Genomic DNA, 20,158 nt, shown 5'->3' with positions numbered 1-20,158 from the left:
CGGAGCAGAGCGCAGCACTCGGATCCAAAGATAGAATCTGCGTGGAAAGAGGGCAAGGTCCAGTCTGGAAAGGACAGGTCTGGAGAGGGGAGGTTGGGAAGGGGGCGGGGTGGGATGGTGTCTGGTGTGATGGTGATGCTATGGGGAGTGTCTGCTGAGAGGGGCTGGCGTTGGAGTTGTCCCCAAACAGGGACACCCACCTAGGCAGGAGTTCCTTTTGGGATAAGGAGACAGGATAAGACCACTCCCCGCCCCGCCCATCCAGGCTGCCCTTTTGGGATGAGGCACCAGGACGGGATAACTTCTAAACAGGAGCCCCTTTCTGGGATGAGAGAGGACCCTGACGTCTCCCCCCCGTCAAAGAGGGACCCCCTTTTGAGGCGGGAAATCAGGATGGAACCACTCCCAAACAGAGACCCCTTTATTTTTTGCAGATGGGGGGACTCCCACCTTCAGGGATCTCCTCTCAGCGCAAGCCCTGGATGGATCCACACTCCCCCCTCACAGCGGGGACCCCCACCCCAGCTTTCGGGGAGCACAGAGCTGCAGGGAGGGGGCTGCAGGACCCTCCCTTTGGGATACGGTGTGGGATCAGGGTGGGATCAGTGCGGGTCCCGCGAGTTTTGGGGGAGACCCCTCGCGCATCCCCCTCCACACCTGCGGTCTCCGGGGTCCTCCAGGAGCCCTCTCGTCTGCTCTTCGCGGTCCTCCCAGCGGGCTAGAGCGGCTCTTCTCGTCTGCTCTTCGCGGTCCTCCCAGCGGGCTAGAGCGGCCCGTCTCGTCTGCTCCTGGCGGTCCTCCTAGCGGGCTAGAGCGGCCCCTCTCGTCTGCTCCTCCCGCGTCTTCTCAGCGGGCTAGAGCGGCCCAGTGCACCCACTTCCCGGAAGTGGCGGCGACGGCGGCGGAGAGGCCGCGCTCTCCGTTCCCCCCCGGTTTCCCCCGCGCCCCCACCGGGACTTCCCGGTTCCCCCAACATGTCTTATAACTACGTGGTGACGGCGCAGAAGCCGACGGCCGTCAATGGCTGCGTCACCGGTACCGCGGGGAGCGGGGTGACGGGAAAACCCGGCGTGGGAGGCGTGGGAGGGCGGTTATGGGGTACTGGGGGTACGGGGGACACGGGGGGATGGAGGTGCCGGGGGCCGCTGGAGGTCCCGGGAGGGTTTTAGGGCACCGGGAAGGGATTGGGAGTACGCGGAGGGTTTTGGGGTAGGGCGGGGTTTGGCGTTCACGGGTGGGTTTTGGAGTACGGGGAGGTTTAGGGATCCCGGGGATTTTGGTTTACCGGCAGGTTTTGAGACACTGGGGGATTTTGGGGTAGAGGAAGGATCAAAGTGCTCCTGAAATCCATAATAGGAATGAGAGACAGTAGTTCTTGGATCTCCTGATCCAAGTTCTGGGCATGGTGGGAAGAGACCCCAGGAGTGAGGATTTCTGAGGAAAGACAACAGGAAGAGCATTTCTGTGGAAAAACAAGGAGTGCAGACTGGGAGCCTTTAGTTGATGGAATGTGCTAGGGATTTTGGGATGCACCAGGGAGGCTGTGGAAGTGCCAGCTGATCCCTCCTCTGGGATTCCTGCCCTCTTTTCCCAGGACACTTCACCTCTGCCGAGGACCTGAACCTGCTGATTGCCAAGAACACCCGGCTGGAGATTTATGTGGTGACAGCCGAGGGGCTCCGGCCCGTCAAGGAAGTGGGAATGTACGGGAAAACCGCCGTCATGGAGCTGTTCCGCCCCAAGGTGGGTGCTGGCAGAGCAGGGATGGAGCTGCGCCCACCTGGGCAGAGGGGGATGGGAATGTCCAGCCCTGGAATTTGCATTGTCCGGGTTTTTTTGGGCAGGGGGAGAGCAAGGATTTGCTGTTCATCCTGACGGCCAAGTACAATGCCTGCATCCTGGAATACAAGCAGAACGGGGATAGCATCGACATCATCACCCGTGCCCATGGAAATGTGCAGGTGAGGGAGGGGCAGTGCAGCACCTGGAGTGGGAATTCCCTTCCCTAGGGATGGTTCTGCCTTCCTGCTTCAGCAAGGTGTTGGATTCCTGGTGTTCTCTTGGTGGCTCCTCGCTGGCTGCTGGATCTGGGATGGATCTCCTGCGGTCACAGGATGTTTCCAGAGCTAGTCTTGGTCTCCAGGAGGATTTATGGAATTCTGGGATGGTTTGGGTTGAAGAAGAGACCTTAAAGCTCATCCAGTTCCTTTCTTTGGGCAGGGACACTTTGTGCTATCCCAGGTTGCTCCAAGCCCCATCCAGCCTGGCCTGGAAGACTTCCAGGGTTAGGGCAGCCACAATTTCTCTGGGAAATCCATCCCAGGGCCTCATTAGGTTCACAGAGAAGGATTTCTTTCCAATATACCATCTGAACCAGCACATGGAATCCTGAAATGGTGTGGGCTGGATGGGATTTATAGATCATCTTATTCCATCCCTTCCAATGGATACCTTCCACTAGACCAGGATGCTCCAAGCTGTGTCCCTAAGGATTCAACTATATTCTTGGGAGACCTTGCAGAACAACAAATTAAGTTTAAGGAAAATTAAAGCCTACTCCTTGTGAGGCCAGATTTTCCCTGGGAAATGAGTCCTGTGGAAATTTGTGGTGAAGTTGTGTGCTGTGGGAGCTCTGCCAGGTGTGGCAGTTGGAAAGGTGTCTCCTCCCTAGGCTTGGTGGCTTCCCAGCTGGAATTCCCAGGCGTGTTGGGTAGTGTGCAAGGAGCCATTCCTCACCTAAGGGCTGGCAACTCCTGTCCCTGTTTTTCAGGGACATTATCCTGGCACTAATGACCTTTTTCTCCCCCCTGTCTCTGGAATTCTCCCTCAGGATCGCATCGGCCGCCCCTCGGAGACGGGGATTATTGGGATCATCGATCCCGAGTGCCGGATGATCGGGCTGCGGCTCTATGACGGCCTCTTCAAGGTCATCCCCCTGGACAGGGAGAACAAGGAGTTAAAGGCCTTCAACATCCGCCTGGAAGAGCTCCAGGTCATCGACGTGAAATTCCTTTACGGCTGCCAAGCTCCCACCATCTGCTTCGTCTACCAGGTGCCTGCTTATCCATGGATAGCCCAGGTGGAGCAAGGGGCTCCCAAGGTTTTCCAAAGGCTTTTTTGGAAGGCAGAATGAGCGATGATTCCAGCTCCCCCAGCTCCGTGTTCCTCCATGCTGCCTTTTTCCAGCTCCGGGAGGGAGGAAGCAACACTTTGCCACAGGATTCCATCCTGCAGCAGCTCTGCCTTGGATGGGAATTACCCTTGTTAAATCCCCAGGAGGAGCTTAGGGATCTTTCCAGCAAAATCCATAACCAGTTTTTTCCCACAGCAAGAGTTGAGCCTTTCCTTAGAAAACAAGGCAATGGCTTGCTTGGTATTTTTGGGAGGTGATTCAGGTGTCCAAAAAGGATTCATAACCTCTCCCATCACCTGGCTCCTTATGGAGGGAGCATTCCAGGCCTTCTCTGGATGCCTGTTTTGATCCAAAGAGCCTTTGCTATGCTGACTGAGCAAGGGATTAGCTTTCCTTTGTTAAATTCCAGGCTATCCCGAGCTTAGCAGAAATCTCATGCCAGCAGTGGCTCCATTATTCCCTGTTTGGGCACTGCTGGATACCCACAAACTTCCTGGAGGAAGGAACCACTTTGTCACCACATACCTGGAGTTTGGGGGAACAGTTGCAAAAGTGCTTTTTCAACTTCAGTGATTCCATGATCCATGTCAAAACAACTTGGATCCTTGAAGCAGGAGCAGGATGTCAGTTCTGACTCAAAAAGCTCTGGATTGTTTTGATCCCTGCCTGTGGAGAGCAGAATGTTTCCAAGCTGTTTCCTTAATTCTTTTTCCATTTATTATGGATTATGCCAGGACTTGGTCTGAAAAGGACAGCAGGGGCTGCGATAATTTTTGGGAAGTTCTGAAATATGATAAAAACCCCTGAATTCCTGAACATTTACAAGAGCTGGAGAAGATGGTGATACTCCATTATAGCACTTGTTCCCAGGTTGTCACAGGAACACAAATTCCAGAATATCAGTTGTAAAACAATGGAAAAATACTTTCCAGTCTTCTGGCACAGGGATTTCCTCAGGGGGGTATTTATACATGGAAAAATTTGGGAGAATGGTGGTGTGAGGGAGAATGAGGAGGTGGGAAGCCTCAGCAGCTCCCTGGAATGATGTTTTTGCAGGAGATGAGGTGGAATCTCCTCCCTTCTGGAATCTCATCCACTTTTGCTTCTCTTCCAGGACCCCCAGGGCCGCCATGTGAAGACATACGAGGTGTCCCTGCGGGAGAAGGAATTCAACAAAGGCCCTTGGAAGCAGGAAAATGTGGAGGCCGAAGCCTCCATGGTCATTGCAGGTTGGGCCTTGTTTGTGAAAGATCTTGCCATGTTTTTCCAGGCTGGATGGCTCCTTTTTTCCAGGCAGGTTGTCTCATGTGTTGTGTGTCCCGCAGTGCCGGAGCCCTTCGGAGGCGCCATTATCATCGGGCAGGAATCCATCACCTACCACAACGGGGATAAATATCTGGCTATCGCTCCTCCCATCATCAAGGTGAGGGGATCCAGGAGTGCATCCCAAAAAATCCCTCTTTCCCAGGCCTCCCAGCCAGGAATTCAAACCCCTGTTGTCACAGGTGTGGTGTAACAGTGCCTCTTACTTGGACTTCCAGAGGTTTGGCTTCCCAGTAGCTGTTTTTGGGGACTGAGGGACATCCATGATCGCTGTGTGCCTCCCCTTTCTGTAGAGCTCTTGGAATTTTGTTTGGGCCCCAGGGAATGGGTTTAATTAGGAATTAGTGCATGGTCTGGGCACAATTCCAGGGCAGAGCCTGGTTTCATTTCAGGCAATGGAAAACATGGATGAGCCCCTTGGAGACTTGTTCGGAGGAGAAAAGGCTTAAAGATTTCAGGATAGCAATTGGACTTGTGGGTTTTGTGGGAATAACAGGCCACTTCCCACATTTAATCAGAAGAGGAAGTGCCAATGGCATGGCTGAGGTGCTGTTCTGAGCTGAAAGAGGGCTGGAATTGCCATCCAAAGGTGCTTTTAAGATGGAAATAAGGACAGGCTGAAAATCTTGGGGAAAAAAAACAGGAATATTGGTGCCTGAAGGTCTCAGTCCGCTCCCTGGAGCTTTGGAATGGGTGGGATACCGGAGCTGGGAGCACGTCACCTGCACAGACCTTTTGGGAACCATTTTGGGGCTGTGGAATCCTAGAACTCCATGCTTTCCCTGCAGCAAAGCACCATCGTGTGCCACAACCGTGTGGATCCCAATGGATCACGGTATTTGCTGGGAGACATGGAAGGGCGGCTCTTCATGCTGCTCCTGGAGAAGGAGGAGCAGATGGATGGCACTGTCACCTTGAAGGATCTGCGTGTGGAGCTGCTGGGAGAGGTAGGAATCACCTGGGCCATCCCTGGCACTTGCTTGGGATTGTCCCAAGTTTGCATAAGGCTCTGTTTAGGAATGAGTGGAATTCTTGGAGCCAGAGGTGTTGATGCTTCACATTTGTCACAGCCCTGGACAGTTGGGAAAATTCCCTGTGGGTACTTCACCTTATACCTTCCTTTTTTTTTTCTCCTGGTACTTGCCGTGGTAAGAGCTTGGACTCTGGGATTTATGGAGGGATTAAATCCCCTTCCCATACCCAGAGTTTTTCTGTTGGATAACAGCTTAGTGGTGGAAGGTGTGTGTGTGTGTCAGGACTTTTCCATGCCACTGGTGGGTCACCTGCCTCTTCCCATTTCCCAGACATCCATTGCCGAGTGTCTGACCTACCTGGATAATGGAGTGGTGTTTGTTGGCTCCAGGCTTGGAGATTCCCAGCTTGTGAAGGTATGTGGCAGCTCCTGGTTGTATGTTCCCACAGGACTTGATTCTCATCAAAACCTGGAAATGTGGATACATTTTTCTATCTTCTTCTTGCCTGCCCTTTCCTTTCCTTCTCCTTGAAAGACAAAAATTGATTCCAGTATTTATTCCCAGCTCAACGTGGACAGCAACGAGCAGGGATCCTACGTGGTGGCCATGGAGACCTTCACCAACCTCGGGCCCATTGTGGACATGTGCGTGGTGGACCTGGAGAGGCAAGGCCAAGGCCAGGTAACATTCCTGCTTTTCCCTCCTCACTGCTGGGAATTTTTGGGGTGAGTGTGTTGTAAAATCATAGAATCCCAGAATGGTTTGGGTTAGAAGGGGCCTTAAAGATCATCTCATTCCATGGGCAGGGACACCTTCCACTAGACCAGGTTGCTCTAAGCCCTGTCCGACCTGGCCTTGGTGGATCTTTCAGGTCCCTTCCAACCCAAACCATTCCAGGATTCCATTATTCTAGATTGAGTTTCCCCATTTCCACGACCCCAGCCACTGCTGGTAAAGCCTATCTGCTTTTGTTCCAGCTGGTCACCTGCTCTGGGGCCTTCAAAGAGGGATCACTGAGGATCATCCGGAATGGCATCGGAATCCATGAGCACGCCAGCATCGACCTGCCGGGAATTAAAGGTGTGGGAGCCAGGAATTAAAGGTGTTCCACAGCCTGAGAAGGGACATGGTGGGCACAGATGAGGTTGGAGTGTGGAATTGTGAGGAACTGTGTGAGGAACTGTGGCATCCTTGTTGCAGGATTGTGGCCACTGAGGTCGGATCCGCACCGGGAGACAGACAACACCTTGGTGCTGTCCTTTGTTGGCCAGACCAGGTAAAGGTGGGATGAGCTGATCCAGGCTCTCAGCCCCATGTCAGAGCAGGAATTAATGGGAATTCCCTTCCCTGCACAGGGTTCTGATGTTGAATGGAGAGGAAGTGGAAGAGACAGAGCTCACAGGATTTGTGGATGACCAGCAGACATTCTTCTGTGGCAATGTGGCACATCAGCAGCTGATCCAGGTAATTCCAGCATGAGGAAAGCATGGATATGGCTCTCCTGGTGCCATATATATTGTGACATATCCAGAGCAGAGGTTGGAGTACTTCCCTGAGCTCATGGGATCAGCAAACAGGATCCTGGGTTCATGTTTCTAAGGGATATGGAAAGAGGGAGGTTCTTACTGTGCCACCCACCTTGGAAACACTATTTTCCATGATTTTTCCTGTTTCTCTTTCCAGATCACCTCTGCCTCAGTGCGACTGGTCAGCCAGGAGCCCAAATCCCTGGTGAGCGAGTGGAAAGAGCCCAATGGGAAGAACATCAGCGTCGCTTCCTGCAACAGCAACCAGGTGGTGGTGGCTGTGGGAAGAGCCTTGTACTACCTGGAAATCCGGCCCCAGGAGCTCCGGCAGATCAGGTGAGCCCACATCCTGAGGGCCCTTGGGTGCTGGCATTTGGGATCCAGGCGGACACCTGTCCTCCCTCTTTCCTCCCAGCTGCACGGAGATGGAGCATGAGGTTGCCTGCCTGGACATCACGCCCCTGGGAGACTCCAACGGGATGTCCCCACTCTGTGCCATCGGGCTCTGGACCGACATCTCCGCCCGCATCCTGAAGCTCCCGTCCTTCGAGCTGCTGCACAAGGAGATGCTGGGAGGAGGTAGGAGCCTCCCAAGGGTGGCAGTAGTCACTGACCATGTCCTGAGCGACCTCATCCATCCCTTTTCCTGCTTCCCACAGAGATTATCCCTCGCTCCATCCTGATGACAACCTTCGAGAGCAGCCACTACCTCCTGTGTGCCCTGGGGGATGGAGCTCTCTTCTACTTCGGCCTCAGCCTCGAGACAGGTGACCTTTTCCCTTCCTTTCCAGTTTTTTGGGAAAGATCATCCTTGGTTTCTCAGCCTCATGCTCAGGTGGGACTGGCTGTGGGGTGGGGAATTTTTTCCTGCACACTGGAGGAAGAAGATGGATTCTTAAATCTGGGATATACTTACCCCACTCCTTCTTTTCCTGATGTGTTGTGGCACATCCCAATCCCTTTTCCCTCTGAATCCAGGCTTGCTGAGTGACAGGAAGAAGGTGACCCTGGGCACCCAGCCCACGGTGCTGAGAACATTCCGCTCCTTGTCCACCACCAACGTGTTCGCCTGCTCCGACCGCCCCACCGTCATCTACAGCAGCAACCACAAGCTGGTCTTCTCCAACGTCAACCTCAAGGAGGTCAACTACATGTGCCCCCTCAATTCTGATGGATATCCTGACAGGTGAGCCTGCCACAAGTTCCTGATCCTGAGGGATATGGAGGAGAGCAACGTTCTTGCTGTTTCACCCAGTGTTTTCCATTATTTTTTCCCCTACAAGTTTGGCCTTGGCCAACAACAGTACCCTGACCATCGGCACCATTGATGAGATCCAGAAGCTGCACATCCGCACTGTTCCCCTCTATGAGTCGCCCAGGTGAGGATTTCTGGGATGAGTATTCCTGGGATCAGGGTGCTCTGATGGCCAGGACAAGGATTGGGGTGATGTTGCTATCCCAGGAGCAAATAAACATCTCTTGTTGCTTCCAGAGCTCTTGGAATGGCCTTTCCCAGCTCTCACACCCACATGGCTCTCTGTTTATCCCACAGGAAAATCTGCTACCAAGAGGTGTCCCAGTGTTTTGGAGTGCTCTCCAGCCGGATCGAGGTGCAGGATGCCAGTGGGGGCACCACGGCGCTCAGACCCAGTGCCAGCACCCAGGTGAGATCCCAGCCTGGGTCATCCCTATGCCATGAGGATCAGAATTCCTGATCCAGGTTTTACTTCATGGTCCTCGCCTCCAAAGCTGTGAGTCCAGTCCAATTGCTCAGCTGGGGAGGAATGGGATGGTGGGATCTTTTCGAGGGAGTGGCACAGCCACTGTTCAACCTGATTCCCTTTATTTTTGGGTGCTGCTCCTTCCATATCCTGTGCAGGCTTCTGTGTGGTCTCCAAGGTTTTCCTTTTCTCAAGGATCCAGCTCTGTGTAAACTCAGATTAACCCCATCACTCAGCCCTGCAGGAGCAGGGAGTGTGTCCCTGTACTCATTCCTTGCTCCACCTGTTGTCCCATCCCTTTTCCCCCTCACTGGCTGCCTGAGGCTGTGTGGATGTGATGGATTTTCCTGTTTTCCAGGCCTTGTCCAGCAGTGTGAGCACCAGCAAGCTGTTTTCCAGCAGCACAGCTCCGCACGAGACATCCTTCGGAGAGGAGGTGGAAGTGCATAACCTGCTCATCATTGACCAGCACACCTTTGAAGGTACCTGTCCCATCCCAAAATCCATCTTTTCCTAACCTGGAGAAGACCTGGAGAAACATCAGTCATGAGGTTTAGGGAATACCAGTTTTTGATGGCACATGGTGGGGGGAGTAGGACAGGGAATCTCTAAGATGTGTCTTAAGCTTTCAGTTTAAGGACTTTGGGATCCCAGTTGTTCCTCCCTTTCCCACTTTTTTTTTTTTTTTTTTCTTTCCCAGTGCTCCATGCTCACCAATTCCTGCAAAATGAGTACGCCCTCAGTCTGGTCTCCTGCAAGCTGGGAAAGGATCCCAACACCTACTTCATTGTGGGCACTGCCATGGTGTATCCCGAGGAAGCAGAGCCCAAGCAGGGCCGGATCGTCGTCTTCCACTACTCCGATGGTAAGAACAAGGTGTTCTCACCTGAAAAATCCAGCTTTCTTTGGTGGGAGATGAGGGATGAGCTCCTCAGACCCCAGAGAGCTTGAGTCCCAGGAGCAGGCAGTTTTTTCCCAAGGAATCTGTTGTCAAGATCTGTAGGTGCTGTGTTCCCTTTCTCCCTGTCTCCTAGAGAAGCCAAAGAATCCCTCACCAGGTCTGGATTCTGAGATTTGCTTTCCATATCACTTGTCTCCCTCAGAGACAGTTTTTTAGGAAGCAAAATTCAGGCCAGCTCAGCTGAACCCCCTTTGGATAAACAACCCAAGTAATGCCTGGCTCTATTCCAGGGAAGCTGCAGAGCTTGGCTGAGAAGGAGGTCAAGGGAGCTGTGTATTCCATGGTGGAATTCAATGGGAAGCTGTTAGCCAGCATCAACAGCACGGTAGGCAAGGCCCTGACTTCTTTTGGGAGCGTGTTCGTGGATGTGGATGTCAGCCAGGTGTCTGTTGTGGAGAATCCTGACCCATCCCATCCCACAGGTCCGCCTGTACGAGTGGACAGCGGAGAAGGAATTGCGCACGGAATGCAACCACTACAACAACATCATGGCCCTGTACCTGAAGACCAAGGGGGACTTCATCCTGGTGGGAGACCTCATGCGCTCCGTGCTGCTCCTGGCCTACAAACCCATGGAAGGGAATTTCGAGGAGGTGCGGAAGCGGTGCCAGGAATCCGTTCCGACAGCTCTGAGCACAGGGAATGGTGTTGGAGGGGATAAAAGGAGGAGTTTAGCTTGACTGGATAAAGTTTGACATGGATCCCTGTGGTTTATGGAGGGATGGATCCCTCAGTTTCCAGGGAACTGGCTGTGGGAAGAGCAGCTGGTGCCTCGTGGGTGGGAGGTGCCATCTGGGATGCCTGCTGTCCACTTGGAATGGGGGTTTAAATTGCTGGAGTGTCTTTGGCATAGGCTGCTCTACGCCTTCCCTGCATGTTATCCAAGTGCCACTTGGACTAGGACCATCTCCAGGAGTGCTCAGCTGCTTCCTGGAGCAGAGAGGGACATGCTGGATACTGCCTCGCTCCTGAATATTGGTGTTGGGTGGGATGAGGATGCAGGATGCCAGGCCAGGCCACCTGGACACAGCGTGTCCCTTCTCACCCCTTCCAGATTGCCCGGGATTTCAATCCAAACTGGATGAGTGCTGTGGAGATCCTGGATGATGATAATTTCTTGGGAGCGGAGAATGCTTTCAATCTGTTCGTGTGCCAGAAGGACAGGTAAGTGGGATGGGATGGGATGCGATGCGATGCGATGGGACAGCACATGCTGGGAGGGATGGGATGATGGGATCTTTAGGAAAACTGGAGAAGCATTCCCAGCTTTTGGGAGCAAGGAAAGTTTTGGAGTGCCCCCCATCTGGGACTGAGCAGTGTTTGGGATTGCAGCGCGGCCACGACAGATGAGGAGCGGCAGCACCTGCAGGAAGTGGGATTATCCCACCTGGGAGAGTTCGTCAATGTCTTTTGCCACGGATCCCTTGTCATGCAGAACCTGGGAGAGACTTCCACGCCCACCCAGGGATCCGTGCTCTTCGGCACTGTCAATGGAATGATCGGTAAGGAGCAGGGGCTGAGGATTCCCTGCAGAATCCTGGAATGGTTTGGGTTGGAAAGCTCATCCAGCTCCACCCCCTGCTACATTCCCATGTCCACTATTCCTGTGCAGGCCTGGTGACATCCCTGTCGGAAAGCTGGTACAACCTGCTCCTGGACATGCAGAACAGGCTCAACAAAGTCATCAAAAGCGTGGGGAAGATTGAGCATTCCTTATATCCTTTGGCATTCCAGCCAGGAGCTTGTGCTGGGTGGGGGGTTCCAACTGGAGAGAGTGGGAGCAGGTTTGCCATTGCCCTGAGCAATCATGGAACTAAACTCTGAGACCACAGAGTCCAACCATTAACCCAGCACTGCCATCCCACCATTAACTATGTCTAGGGCTGGTGTTATTCCCTGTGGATTTGGCTCCTTGACAGCAGCACCTGGAGATCGTTCCACACCGAACGGAAGACAGAACCAGCCACAGGATTCATTGATGGAGACCTGATCGAGAGTTTCCTGGACATCAGCAGGCCCAAGATGCAGGAAGTGGTGGCAAACCTGCAGGTGAGCTTGGAAATGTGGCCTTGGATACTTCAAGGACCTTACTCAGGAATCCAGGCTCAGTAAATCATGGAGTTGTGGAGTTATGGAATGATTTGGGTTGGAAGGGACTTAGAGACACCTCCCACTAGACCAAGTTGCTCCAAGCCTTGTCCAGCCTGGCCTGGAACACTTCCAGAGATGGGGAGACCACAGCCTCTCTGAGAAATGCTAAATACACACCTTCCTGAATGATCTGGGAATGTTTTTGGCAACTGCCAATGCCTCCAATGCCTTTTCCTCCCTGTGCAGATCGACGATGGAAGCGGGATGAAGAGGGAAGCCACTGTGGATGACCTAATAAAGATCGTCGAGGAGCTGACCCGGATCCATTAGCAGGATTCGGGATTGTTCCCTACCCCTGCCCTCCACATGGTGCAAGGGAATCCTTCCCCAGCTGTGCCTAACACTGGCAGCAGTGGCTGGAAGAGGAATCTCACAGGGGCAGCAGCTTGTTAGGAATTTGGGGGGGTGTTGGTCATCTCCTCTTGGGATTCATGGATTCTGCAGGATTCTCCAGAACTGTCCCTTTCCTTGGGTGATCCACTGGGATCTGATGCCCTCGCCTCGATTCCCTTTTCCCTGGTATCCTTAGATATTTTATTATGTTTTTGGCTTTTGGTTTTGCTTTTGATCCTCATTTTTTGGTTTGTTTTTTTTTTTTTTGATTCCTTGTGTTTTTTTTGAAGAGGAATCAAAGCTTGAGGAGCAGCGGATGCTGGAGCTGAGCAGGATAACTCTCTCTCCATAGGATCCATGCCTTGCTCAGGGAAGGAAGTTCTGGGGAGTTCAAGCTGTTGCTGATTTCGGAGTTTTACCAAATAAAGTAGTCAAAGAGGAAAGATCTATGTCCTAAGGAATGATGATATCCATGTCCTCGGCTCTGGGATCTTGGGGACACCTGTTTTCCCGGTGCATTTTTCTGGCTTTTCTTGGATTTGTAGGAAATTTCAGTTCCTTGCCTGGTTGCCAATGGTGCTGTGAGTGCCTGGAGAGCAGATTGTAATGGAAATTTTCGCAAAAGCTGGATTTTCCAGCCTCTGGCTACTCATTAATAGTTCTCCTGGTCTCCCAACTCCTTCACATCTCTCATGGAATTTGGGGGTTATCCTGGATCTTTCCATGCTCTCCCCAGCTGGGATCTCCCCTGTAACCCAAAGTCCCATTCCATGCGGGTTTTTCCCAAATCCTTCCCTCCCAGAGACAGCTTGTGCTGGAAGCATCCCTGGCTCCCGCTTCCATCCCATATTTTCAGAGGAGGCTGCAGGGACAAGGCTATATTTGGACATCTCTTCCGAGAGCTGGGGGAGCAGGGAGTGACCTTGGACTCTGCTGCTGCTTTTATTGCCTCTGTTTACCTGCCTGGAGCCGCCTGTTCCCAAATTTTGTGAGGCCCAGGGAGCAGCACAGCCCAGATCCTGGAAGTACTCTCCCAACCAAAACTGGGGGTAGTTGGCACCCTGCTTTTTTTGGGATAAAAGCTGGCCAGGGCTGGATCATTGTTTATTCACTGACACTGGTTACTGAGCTGCCTCCCAGGAATTTGGGATCATGTTCCCTTAGGACAGGAGCTTCCTATGGCTGCATTGGGTTCCTAAGAAACCGGTGTGACCCCGGTTTTCATTTGGAAGGGGGCTGTGTCTTGCCTGGGTGATTCCAACCCCTGGGGCAGGATTTTGTGGGGAGAAATCCATGCTGGATTGGGAATTTTGGAGGCAGCAGCACCCTTTGCTCCATGGGATCAATCATTTACCTGCCTCCGACCTTCGCTTCATTCCCTGCTCTGGGATGGGGCCGCGGGGCTGGGGGGAATCTGGGGGTCACCGGAGCAGGGTGTCCTGCAGCATCCCTCTCCCTCCTGGATGCATCCCACCATCCCGGCTCCACTTGGCCCCTTTCTCCGCCGCGTGGGTCCCCGTGCAGGGCTGGGAAGGCGGCCCAGCGCCTCCAGGAGAAGGAGGAGGAGGAGGAGGGGTGGGGAGAGGCCATGCCGGAGCTTTGCCAGATGTGGGAAAGGAGAGAAGGGGGGACGCCTTTCCCTCTGCTTCCCATACCGAGGGGGGACCCCGTTCCCCGGCCCGCAGCCAGGGCAGGAATGGCGGGGATGCCACCGCTCGCCCCAGGTGAACGGGACAACCTTGGGGTGACCCCAGACCCCCGTGTGGGTTTGGGGGGGGGGTGGGTGGGTGCCGCTGGCGACCCCCCCGCTCTCGCCCCCCTCCAATCCCGCATTGTTCCCGGCTCGGCGGGAGGAGGAGGAGCAGGGCCAAGGGCCAGCGGGAAGGCAGGCGGGAAGGCGGGCGCCGGGACGTGCTGGAGCCGCCTGTCATGTTGGTGGAGCTGCTCTTCCAGGCTGCCTGTGTGTCCCTGTTCCTCTCCAGCGGCCAGGGCAGGGTGTATCCCGCGAGGAAGAAGCCGGCCAGCTTTGCCGTGGAGAGGTAGCTGGATCCCCCTCTTTTCCTTCTCCCTCTTCCAGCTACACCTGGGATGGGCAGCGTGCTGAGCTCCGGCTATCCCTGCCTCCAGCTGCGGGAGGGCTTGGCCGGAGGGCTCCCAGCAGGAGGGGCTGGCACCCCGCAATTCCCTCCCTCTTCCCATGTCCAGGGGAGCATGACACTGCTCCCCGCATCCCTGTCCTTGTCCCCGCATCCCCATCCTGCTCCCCGTATCCCTGTCCAGCCGGGGGACGCTTCTCCTGTCACCACGCGCTGGGATGTTCGGGATGGCTGGGAAGTGGCTGTCCCCTCTCTGTCCCACCTTATCCTACGTCCTCTGATCCGTGCTGCGCTCTGATCCCCGGTACACGGACACATCATGACCGCTCTGGTTGTCCTCCTATCCTTGCTTTTCTGGGACCTTTGCTCCATGCACGGGGCTCAGGACAGGGTGGCCTCAGGCTCTGGTGTCCCACAGGCGCCGCGTGGGGCCCCACGTCTGCTTCCCAGGCTCCGGCAGCGGATGTTGTCCCGGCTGGATGCTGTCCCCGGGCAGCGGGAAGTGCACCCTGCGTGAGTACGGGGCTCTGGGGGGCTCGTGGGGGTCCTGTTCCCAATCCCAGAGCTCCTGTTCCCATTCCCACAGCGCTCTGCTCCTTCGGCTGCGGTGGTGGCTCCTGCATCGCTCCCAACCTTTGCATGTGCCCGGATGGAGAGCAGGGAATCACCTGCCCAGGTACTCAGAAAAGCAGCTATGCCAGATGTACTTCCCTCTCCACGCCATGAATCCCGAGGGATGGAGATGGCCATGAACCCGTGGGCACTGCACCCAACCCTCTTCCTTCTCTGCCATAAATCCCAGCAGACGGAGGTGACCATGGCTCCTTGTCAGTTCTCAGCACTGTGCCCATCCCTGGGGGATCCATGGAACAGGATGGGAAGCGGGTGGTCCTGGGGTGGCATGGGTGCCCTGTGGACGCCGTGTCCGTATTCCAGAGCCACCGGGAACTTGCGGAGAGTATGGCTGTGACCTGTCCTGTAACCACGGCGGCTGCCAGGAGGTCGCCCGCGTGTGTCCCGTCGGCTTCTCCATGGCCGAGACGGCCAATGGCGTCCGCTGCACCGGTGAGCGGGAGGGGTATATCCCAATGGGAGCGGGCATCCCACTGTTCACTCCCCAAATCCGACCGTTCCCATGTCCCCCCAGACATCGATGAGTGCCAGAGCGCGGCCTGCGAGGGGACGTGCGTGAACACGGAGGGCGGGTTCGCCTGCGAGTGCGGAGCCGGCCGGGAGCTCTCTGCTGACCGCCGCAGCTGCCGGGGTGCGCGGGGTCCCAGGGGGGCGGCCGGGGCTCCCAAGGGATCCTGACCCTCATCCCAACCCCCAGACACGGATGAATGCCAGGCCACGCCGTGCCAGCACCGCTGTGAGAACAGCGTGGGCAGCTACCGCTGCTCCTGCCGGCCCGGATACCACCTCCACGGGAACCGGCATTCCTGCGTAGGTGAGCACAAGGGATGGGGCCCTTCCCATCAGTCCCGAGGGATGGAGGTGCCCTGAGCCCCTGAGCACTGTGTCAGACCTCCCTCCCTCTCCATGCCATGAATCCCAAGGGATGGAGGTGGTGATTGAGCCCCTGCATGTATGAGTACCATGCTTAACCCCCATCACTCTCCATGCCATGAATCCTGAAGGGATGCAGGTGGCTGTGAGCCTGTGGGCACAAGCCAGACTCCCTTCCCTCGTGCCACAAATCCCAAGGGATGGAGATGTCCATAAGCCCATGGCCACAGTGCTGCCACCTCATCCTCATCCCTGCGTGGGCCATGCTGAGGGCCTATCCCGGTGCTCCAGGCTCTTTCCTGGGCCACATCCCGGGGCGCAGCACCTCCTGCCACATTCCCTTATCCCGCAGATGTGGACGAGTGCCGGCGGCCTGGCACACGCCACTCCTGCCAGCACAGCTGCCACAACATTCCCGGCAGCTTCCGCTGCTCTTGCCGCCCCGGATACCGGCTCAGCGCGGACAGGGTGTCCTGTGAAGGTATCCGTGTCCTTCTCCTGCCTGGGGGAGCAGAGTGCCATGCTCCCATCTCCCTGCCTGCCCCAAGTGATGTGTCTGCCTTCCTGATTTCCTTCCTAGGGTACCCCAAATCCATCCTGGCCCCGTCGCCCATCCTGCAATCCCTGCAGCATCCACCCACCCTTGTCCTGCTCCCTCCCAGCTCCCACCTGCTCCCGAGGGGTTCCCCCTCTCCCCACCTCCCTGTGGCCCCTCCTGGTACTCAGTTCCCTCCCTCCTCCCCATCCCTGTCCCCTGAGCCATCTCCACGTGCCATGGGAGCCCCCGGCACCTCCATCCCACCATCCCGTCGTTGTTGGCACCGGGGGATCCCTCGGGAGCCTGGCGCTCGCTGGACAGGGCCAGGATGCCAGAGCTGCACCTGCCAGGTGAGCATCCCATCCTCCCACCCCTTCCCATGGCACCATCCCGACTTGGGATGAGCCACCACATGTCCTAGCAGGGGGGACAAGTCCTCTGTGACACGGTGAGCTGCTCTGTTCCCTGCTCCCACCCACTTCCCGCTCCGGCTGGAGGTTGCTGCCCCACCTGCACAGGTGAGTCCCACCCCCCCAATTCCCCCAGTTCCCAGGATGGCCCCCACCTTGAATTCCCAGGGGGACACCCCTGACCCCCATGGCTCACAGGGTGCCTGCACGAGGGGGTGGCCAGGGATGATGGCGATGTCTTCTCCCCGTCCGATGGGAATTGCACCATCTGTGTCTGCTTGGTGAGCTGGATTGGGATGGGAAAATCCCCCCTCATCCCTGGGAACCTCCCAGCCCTGGAGACCCTTATTCCTGGGGACCCTCATCGTGCATCCTGGCTCAACCATGGATTGGGATGCCCTGGAGCGGATGACACCCTCCCATCATCCCTCCATGGGGAATCAGGGTCCTCTTTCCCAGCCCCACGCTCTCCTCCACAGGCTGGGAATGTCTCCTGCCTCTCCCCGGAATGCCCCCCAGGATCCTGCCCCAGCCCCTCTCCAGCTGACTGCTGCTCCTGCAATCCAGGTGATCCCAGGACCCCTAGTCTGGGGGTGTGAGGACCCCTGGGCTGGGCTGGGGGTTAGGGAGGAGCCGTGCTTGGCTCTCCAAGCTTCCCCTTTTTCCAGAAAACTGCAATTTCCGGGGACACACGTACGCGCATGGAGCCCGGTTCAGCCTGGATGGAGACGACTGCACCACCTGTGTCTGCCAGGTGGGTCCTGGATGTCCCCAGGGATAAGGATCCCCAGGGATAATCCAGTGCTTCCCTGCAGCTGCTGGGGGCATCCCAGCTTTGCTCAGGGCTGATGGCAGGGGCAGCAGGTGACCCATTCCCACGTTCCCAGGGAGGTGAGGTGGAATGTTCCTTCACTCCCTGCCCCATGCTGGATTGTCCCCAGCACCAGCGGCACCTGGGTCCTGGGCAGTGTTGCTCCACCTGTCGGGACCCTCCGGCCCCTGCCGGTGAGTCAGGATGAGGGACACAACTGGGAATGGGCAGGGAGAGGGATGAGGGGGAAAAGCTGGGGGAAAGGGGAATGGCATGGCATGGGGAGAACAGCTGAGATAGAAGATGTGGGGGACACTTGGGAATGGGGAGAGTGAGATGTTGGGATATTTGGAAATGGCATGAGGGAAAGGGCAGGGTGGGATGAGGGGGCACAGCTGGAGACAGGGAGGGGGTGGGATGTGGAGGACACAGGTGGGATGTGGGGATACTTGATGATGGGAAGGGTGGCAGATGAGGAATACCTAGGAACAGGGAGAGTGGAATATAGGGAACCCCTGGGGACAGGAAGAGTAGATTTTATTGGGGACAGCTGGGAACAGGGATCCTACCCAGGTTGCTTCCTGGATGACAACGGCGTGGAGTTTCCTGTTGGACAGATCTGGTCTCCGGGCGATCCCTGTGAGTTATGCATCTGCCAGGTGAATGAGAACCTGCTCTGCTTCATTCCCTCTTCCCTGTTCCTGCCCCAGCGCACGGCTCCTGCCCCATTCCCATCCTCAGGATGCCCGTGGCCTGGCAGGCCCCCAATCCCCCAAATCCGGCGGGTTTGGGAATCCCGAGGTGTCTGTCAGGGTGTTCCCGCCTGCAGGCAGACGGCTCCGTGAGCTGCCAGCGCACGGATTGCTTGGAGACGTGTCCATATCCCATCCGCATTCCCGGGCAGTGCTGCCCCGACTGCTCTGCAGGTGAGGGCGCGCCCGGAATTCCGGGATTCCGAGCCGCCCGGGGACCACCTGAGCCCCTCTCCCCGCAGGCTGCACCTACATGGGGAGGATCTTTTCCAACAATGAGACCTTCCCGTCGGCGCTGGATCCCTGCCTGAGCTGCATCTGCCTGGTGAGGGCTGGGCCGGGCATTCCCAGAGGATTTGTGGCTCCCGCCCCGTGGGCTGAAGCCCGGTTTTTGGCTCCGTTGCAGGGAAAAGCTCCGGGGGCGCTCCGGGATTCCTAACGCCCGGCCCTCGGGGGTCTCTCCCGTCTCTCGCAGCTGGGCTCGGTGGCCTGCTCGCCTCTGGAATGTGCCATCGTGTGCTCCTACCCCTTCCACCCCGAGGGTCGGTGCTGCCCTGTCTGTGAGGGTACGAGCTTGGGTGGGTCCCCAAAATCCCCCTGAACCCTCCAAAATCCCCCCGAAAACCCCCTCTGGACCTTGGTCCCTGCAGACTGCAACTATCAGGGCAGGAAGGTGGAGAACGGCCAGAGCTTCATTCCCGAGGGTCAGCCCTGTACCCGCTGCACATGCCAGGTGAGACCTCCCACCCATTCCCGTGGGATGCCCATGTCCATGGAGTGCCTGTGCCAGTGCTGTTTGACACCAGGAAGAGCTGGCAGGCTGGCTGATCCCTCTTTTTCCAGCTTGGAGAGGTGAGCTGTGAGGAGAGGCCATGCCCTCGCTCCTGCTCTGAGCCCCCCACGCTGCCCGTGGGCTGCTGCCCATCCTGCCCAGGTAATGGGATCCCTGGATCCATCCCTGGGCATTTGGATGTGCCACCTCCAGACTGGGGGTTCCTGGGAAAGAGGTGGGTTCTGACCAAAATTGTCCCTCCATCAGCCACAGACATCCGACTCCCGCTGCAGGAGAGAGACCTGTCCCCATCCCAGTCCCCATCCTCATCCCAGTCCCCATCCTCATCCTCATCTCCATCCTCATCTCCATCCTCATCCCACTCCCCAGCCTCCCAACCATTCTCATCCCAGTCCCCAGTCCATGAAGATTCATTCCCTGGCACCCCTCAACACCATCGCTACCGCCTGGCCCAGCTCCTGCTTCCCACCACACTCCCCCTTGGCCTCTCTCCGGGGATTTGGGGTGCTGGGAAGCCCCCTCCAACCACTTCAAATCCCTCTGGATATCCCTTGGCACCCACTGTCCCCCCTGAGCCCCTCCATGAGGCCACAGAACCCCCTGATCCCACGGGCAGCCCTGAGGCTCAGGGATCCCCCAGGAATGAGGATCCCTCTGTGGTGCCATCGGACAGCCTCAGTTTCCAGGTGCCAGGTGTGCCTGGAATGCCGTGAGGAGGAGAAGGAGGATGAAGGAAAGGAGGAAAAGGGGGTCTGCAGGACCAGCAGGCCTGGCCCTGGGGAGGGGGCAGCTGTCCCCCTGCCACCAATAAAGTCATTTTGGTATTTATTCCCTGTGCCCTCATCCCTGTATCTGCCAGCACATGGAGCCCTGGGGCTTGTCCTCTGGGAATTTTGAGATGAGTGGCTTTCCAGGATGATGAGGACGCTGCTGGAGGTGTTCAGCCCCCTTACCCTGAGTGGGGTTTAGGGGCAGGAGGGACATGTCCTGCCCCAGGTCCCCAAGGCTAGAAGCTCCTCAGGGATGAACAGAGCCATATCCAGGCTCCCATCCTCAGGGCACAGGAACATTCTTGGAGGGTGCAGCTGTGGGTGGCACCATGGACAAGACACATTCCCAGGGATGTGGTG

General features: G+C 56.4%; 2 protein-coding genes across 8 annotated transcripts; both read left to right on the top strand.

Moving 5' to 3' along the window:
- Window positions 1-875: 875 nt before the first annotated feature.
- DDB1 (damage specific DNA binding protein 1) lies at window positions 876-12,565 on the top strand. Its single transcript, XM_056493095.1, has 27 exons — window positions 876-1,035; window positions 1,595-1,743; window positions 1,845-1,961; window positions 2,831-3,052; window positions 4,248-4,362; window positions 4,459-4,556; window positions 5,245-5,403; window positions 5,761-5,844; window positions 5,995-6,111; window positions 6,408-6,510; window positions 6,631-6,706; window positions 6,786-6,894; window positions 7,114-7,292; window positions 7,372-7,535; window positions 7,616-7,723; window positions 7,935-8,142; window positions 8,240-8,335; window positions 8,509-8,620; window positions 9,036-9,159; window positions 9,378-9,542; window positions 9,869-9,963; window positions 10,061-10,231; window positions 10,693-10,802; window positions 10,971-11,140; window positions 11,251-11,353; window positions 11,564-11,687; window positions 11,976-12,565. The coding sequence occupies exons 1-27, from the start codon at window positions 975-977 to the stop codon at window positions 12,057-12,059; spliced, it is 3,423 nt and encodes a 1,140-aa protein (XP_056349070.1). The 5' UTR covers window positions 876-974; the 3' UTR covers window positions 12,060-12,565.
- VWCE (von Willebrand factor C and EGF domains) lies at window positions 12,554-19,879 on the top strand. Of its 7 annotated transcripts, none has more exons than XM_056493097.1 (21): window positions 12,554-13,846; window positions 14,076-14,161; window positions 14,637-14,731; window positions 14,805-14,894; window positions 15,155-15,283; window positions 15,366-15,482; window positions 15,549-15,665; window positions 16,077-16,205; window positions 16,305-16,612; window positions 16,684-16,780; window positions 16,871-16,953; window positions 17,152-17,239; window positions 17,341-17,426; window positions 17,560-17,677; window positions 18,057-18,142; window positions 18,313-18,409; window positions 18,478-18,560; window positions 18,711-18,801; window positions 18,886-18,968; window positions 19,079-19,169; window positions 19,275-19,879. In XM_056493097.1, the coding sequence occupies exons 1-21, from the start codon at window positions 13,586-13,588 to the stop codon at window positions 19,739-19,741; spliced, it is 2,802 nt and encodes a 933-aa protein (XP_056349072.1). In that variant the 5' UTR covers window positions 12,554-13,585; the 3' UTR covers window positions 19,742-19,879. The 7 variants fall into 7 exon arrangements, with proteins under 7 accessions (XP_056349072.1, XP_056349071.1, XP_056349076.1 ...); XM_056493096.1 differs by having other exon boundaries at window positions 18,034-18,122; XM_056493099.1 differs by having other exon boundaries at window positions 13,517-14,161; window positions 16,687-16,780; window positions 19,275-19,878.
- The last annotated feature ends 279 nt before the right edge of the window (window positions 19,880-20,158 follow it).

Source organism: Oenanthe melanoleuca, chromosome 5 (assembly GCF_029582105.1).
Source record: "Oenanthe melanoleuca isolate GR-GAL-2019-014 chromosome 5, OMel1.0, whole genome shotgun sequence".
Classification (NCBI taxonomy): domain Eukaryota; kingdom Metazoa; phylum Chordata; class Aves; order Passeriformes; family Muscicapidae; genus Oenanthe; species Oenanthe melanoleuca.
The sequence above is the reverse complement of the archived record's forward strand: the minus strand, read 5'-3'. Positions and strand labels throughout refer to the sequence as shown.

Coding starts and splice junctions, on each gene's coding strand:
- DDB1 (XM_056493095.1), top strand. CDS start 975: ATGTCTTATAACTACGTGGTGACGGCGCAGAAGCCGACGGCCGTCAAT. Junction 3,053..4,247: donor CCATCTGCTTCGTCTACCAG/GTGCCTGCTTAT, acceptor CTTCTCTTCCAG/GACCCCCAGGGCCGCCATGT. Junction 6,112..6,407: donor AGAGGCAAGGCCAAGGCCAG/GTAACATTCCTG, acceptor CTTTTGTTCCAG/CTGGTCACCTGCTCTGGGGC.
- VWCE (XM_056493096.1), top strand. CDS start 13,586: ATGCATCCCACCATCCCGGCTCCACTTGGCCCCTTTCTCCGCCGCGTG. Junction 15,284..15,365: donor CAATGGCGTCCGCTGCACCG/GTGAGCGGGAGG, acceptor ATGTCCCCCCAG/ACATCGATGAGTGCCAGAGC. Junction 18,802..18,885: donor GTGCTGCCCTGTCTGTGAGG/GTACGAGCTTGG, acceptor TGGTCCCTGCAG/ACTGCAACTATCAGGGCAGG.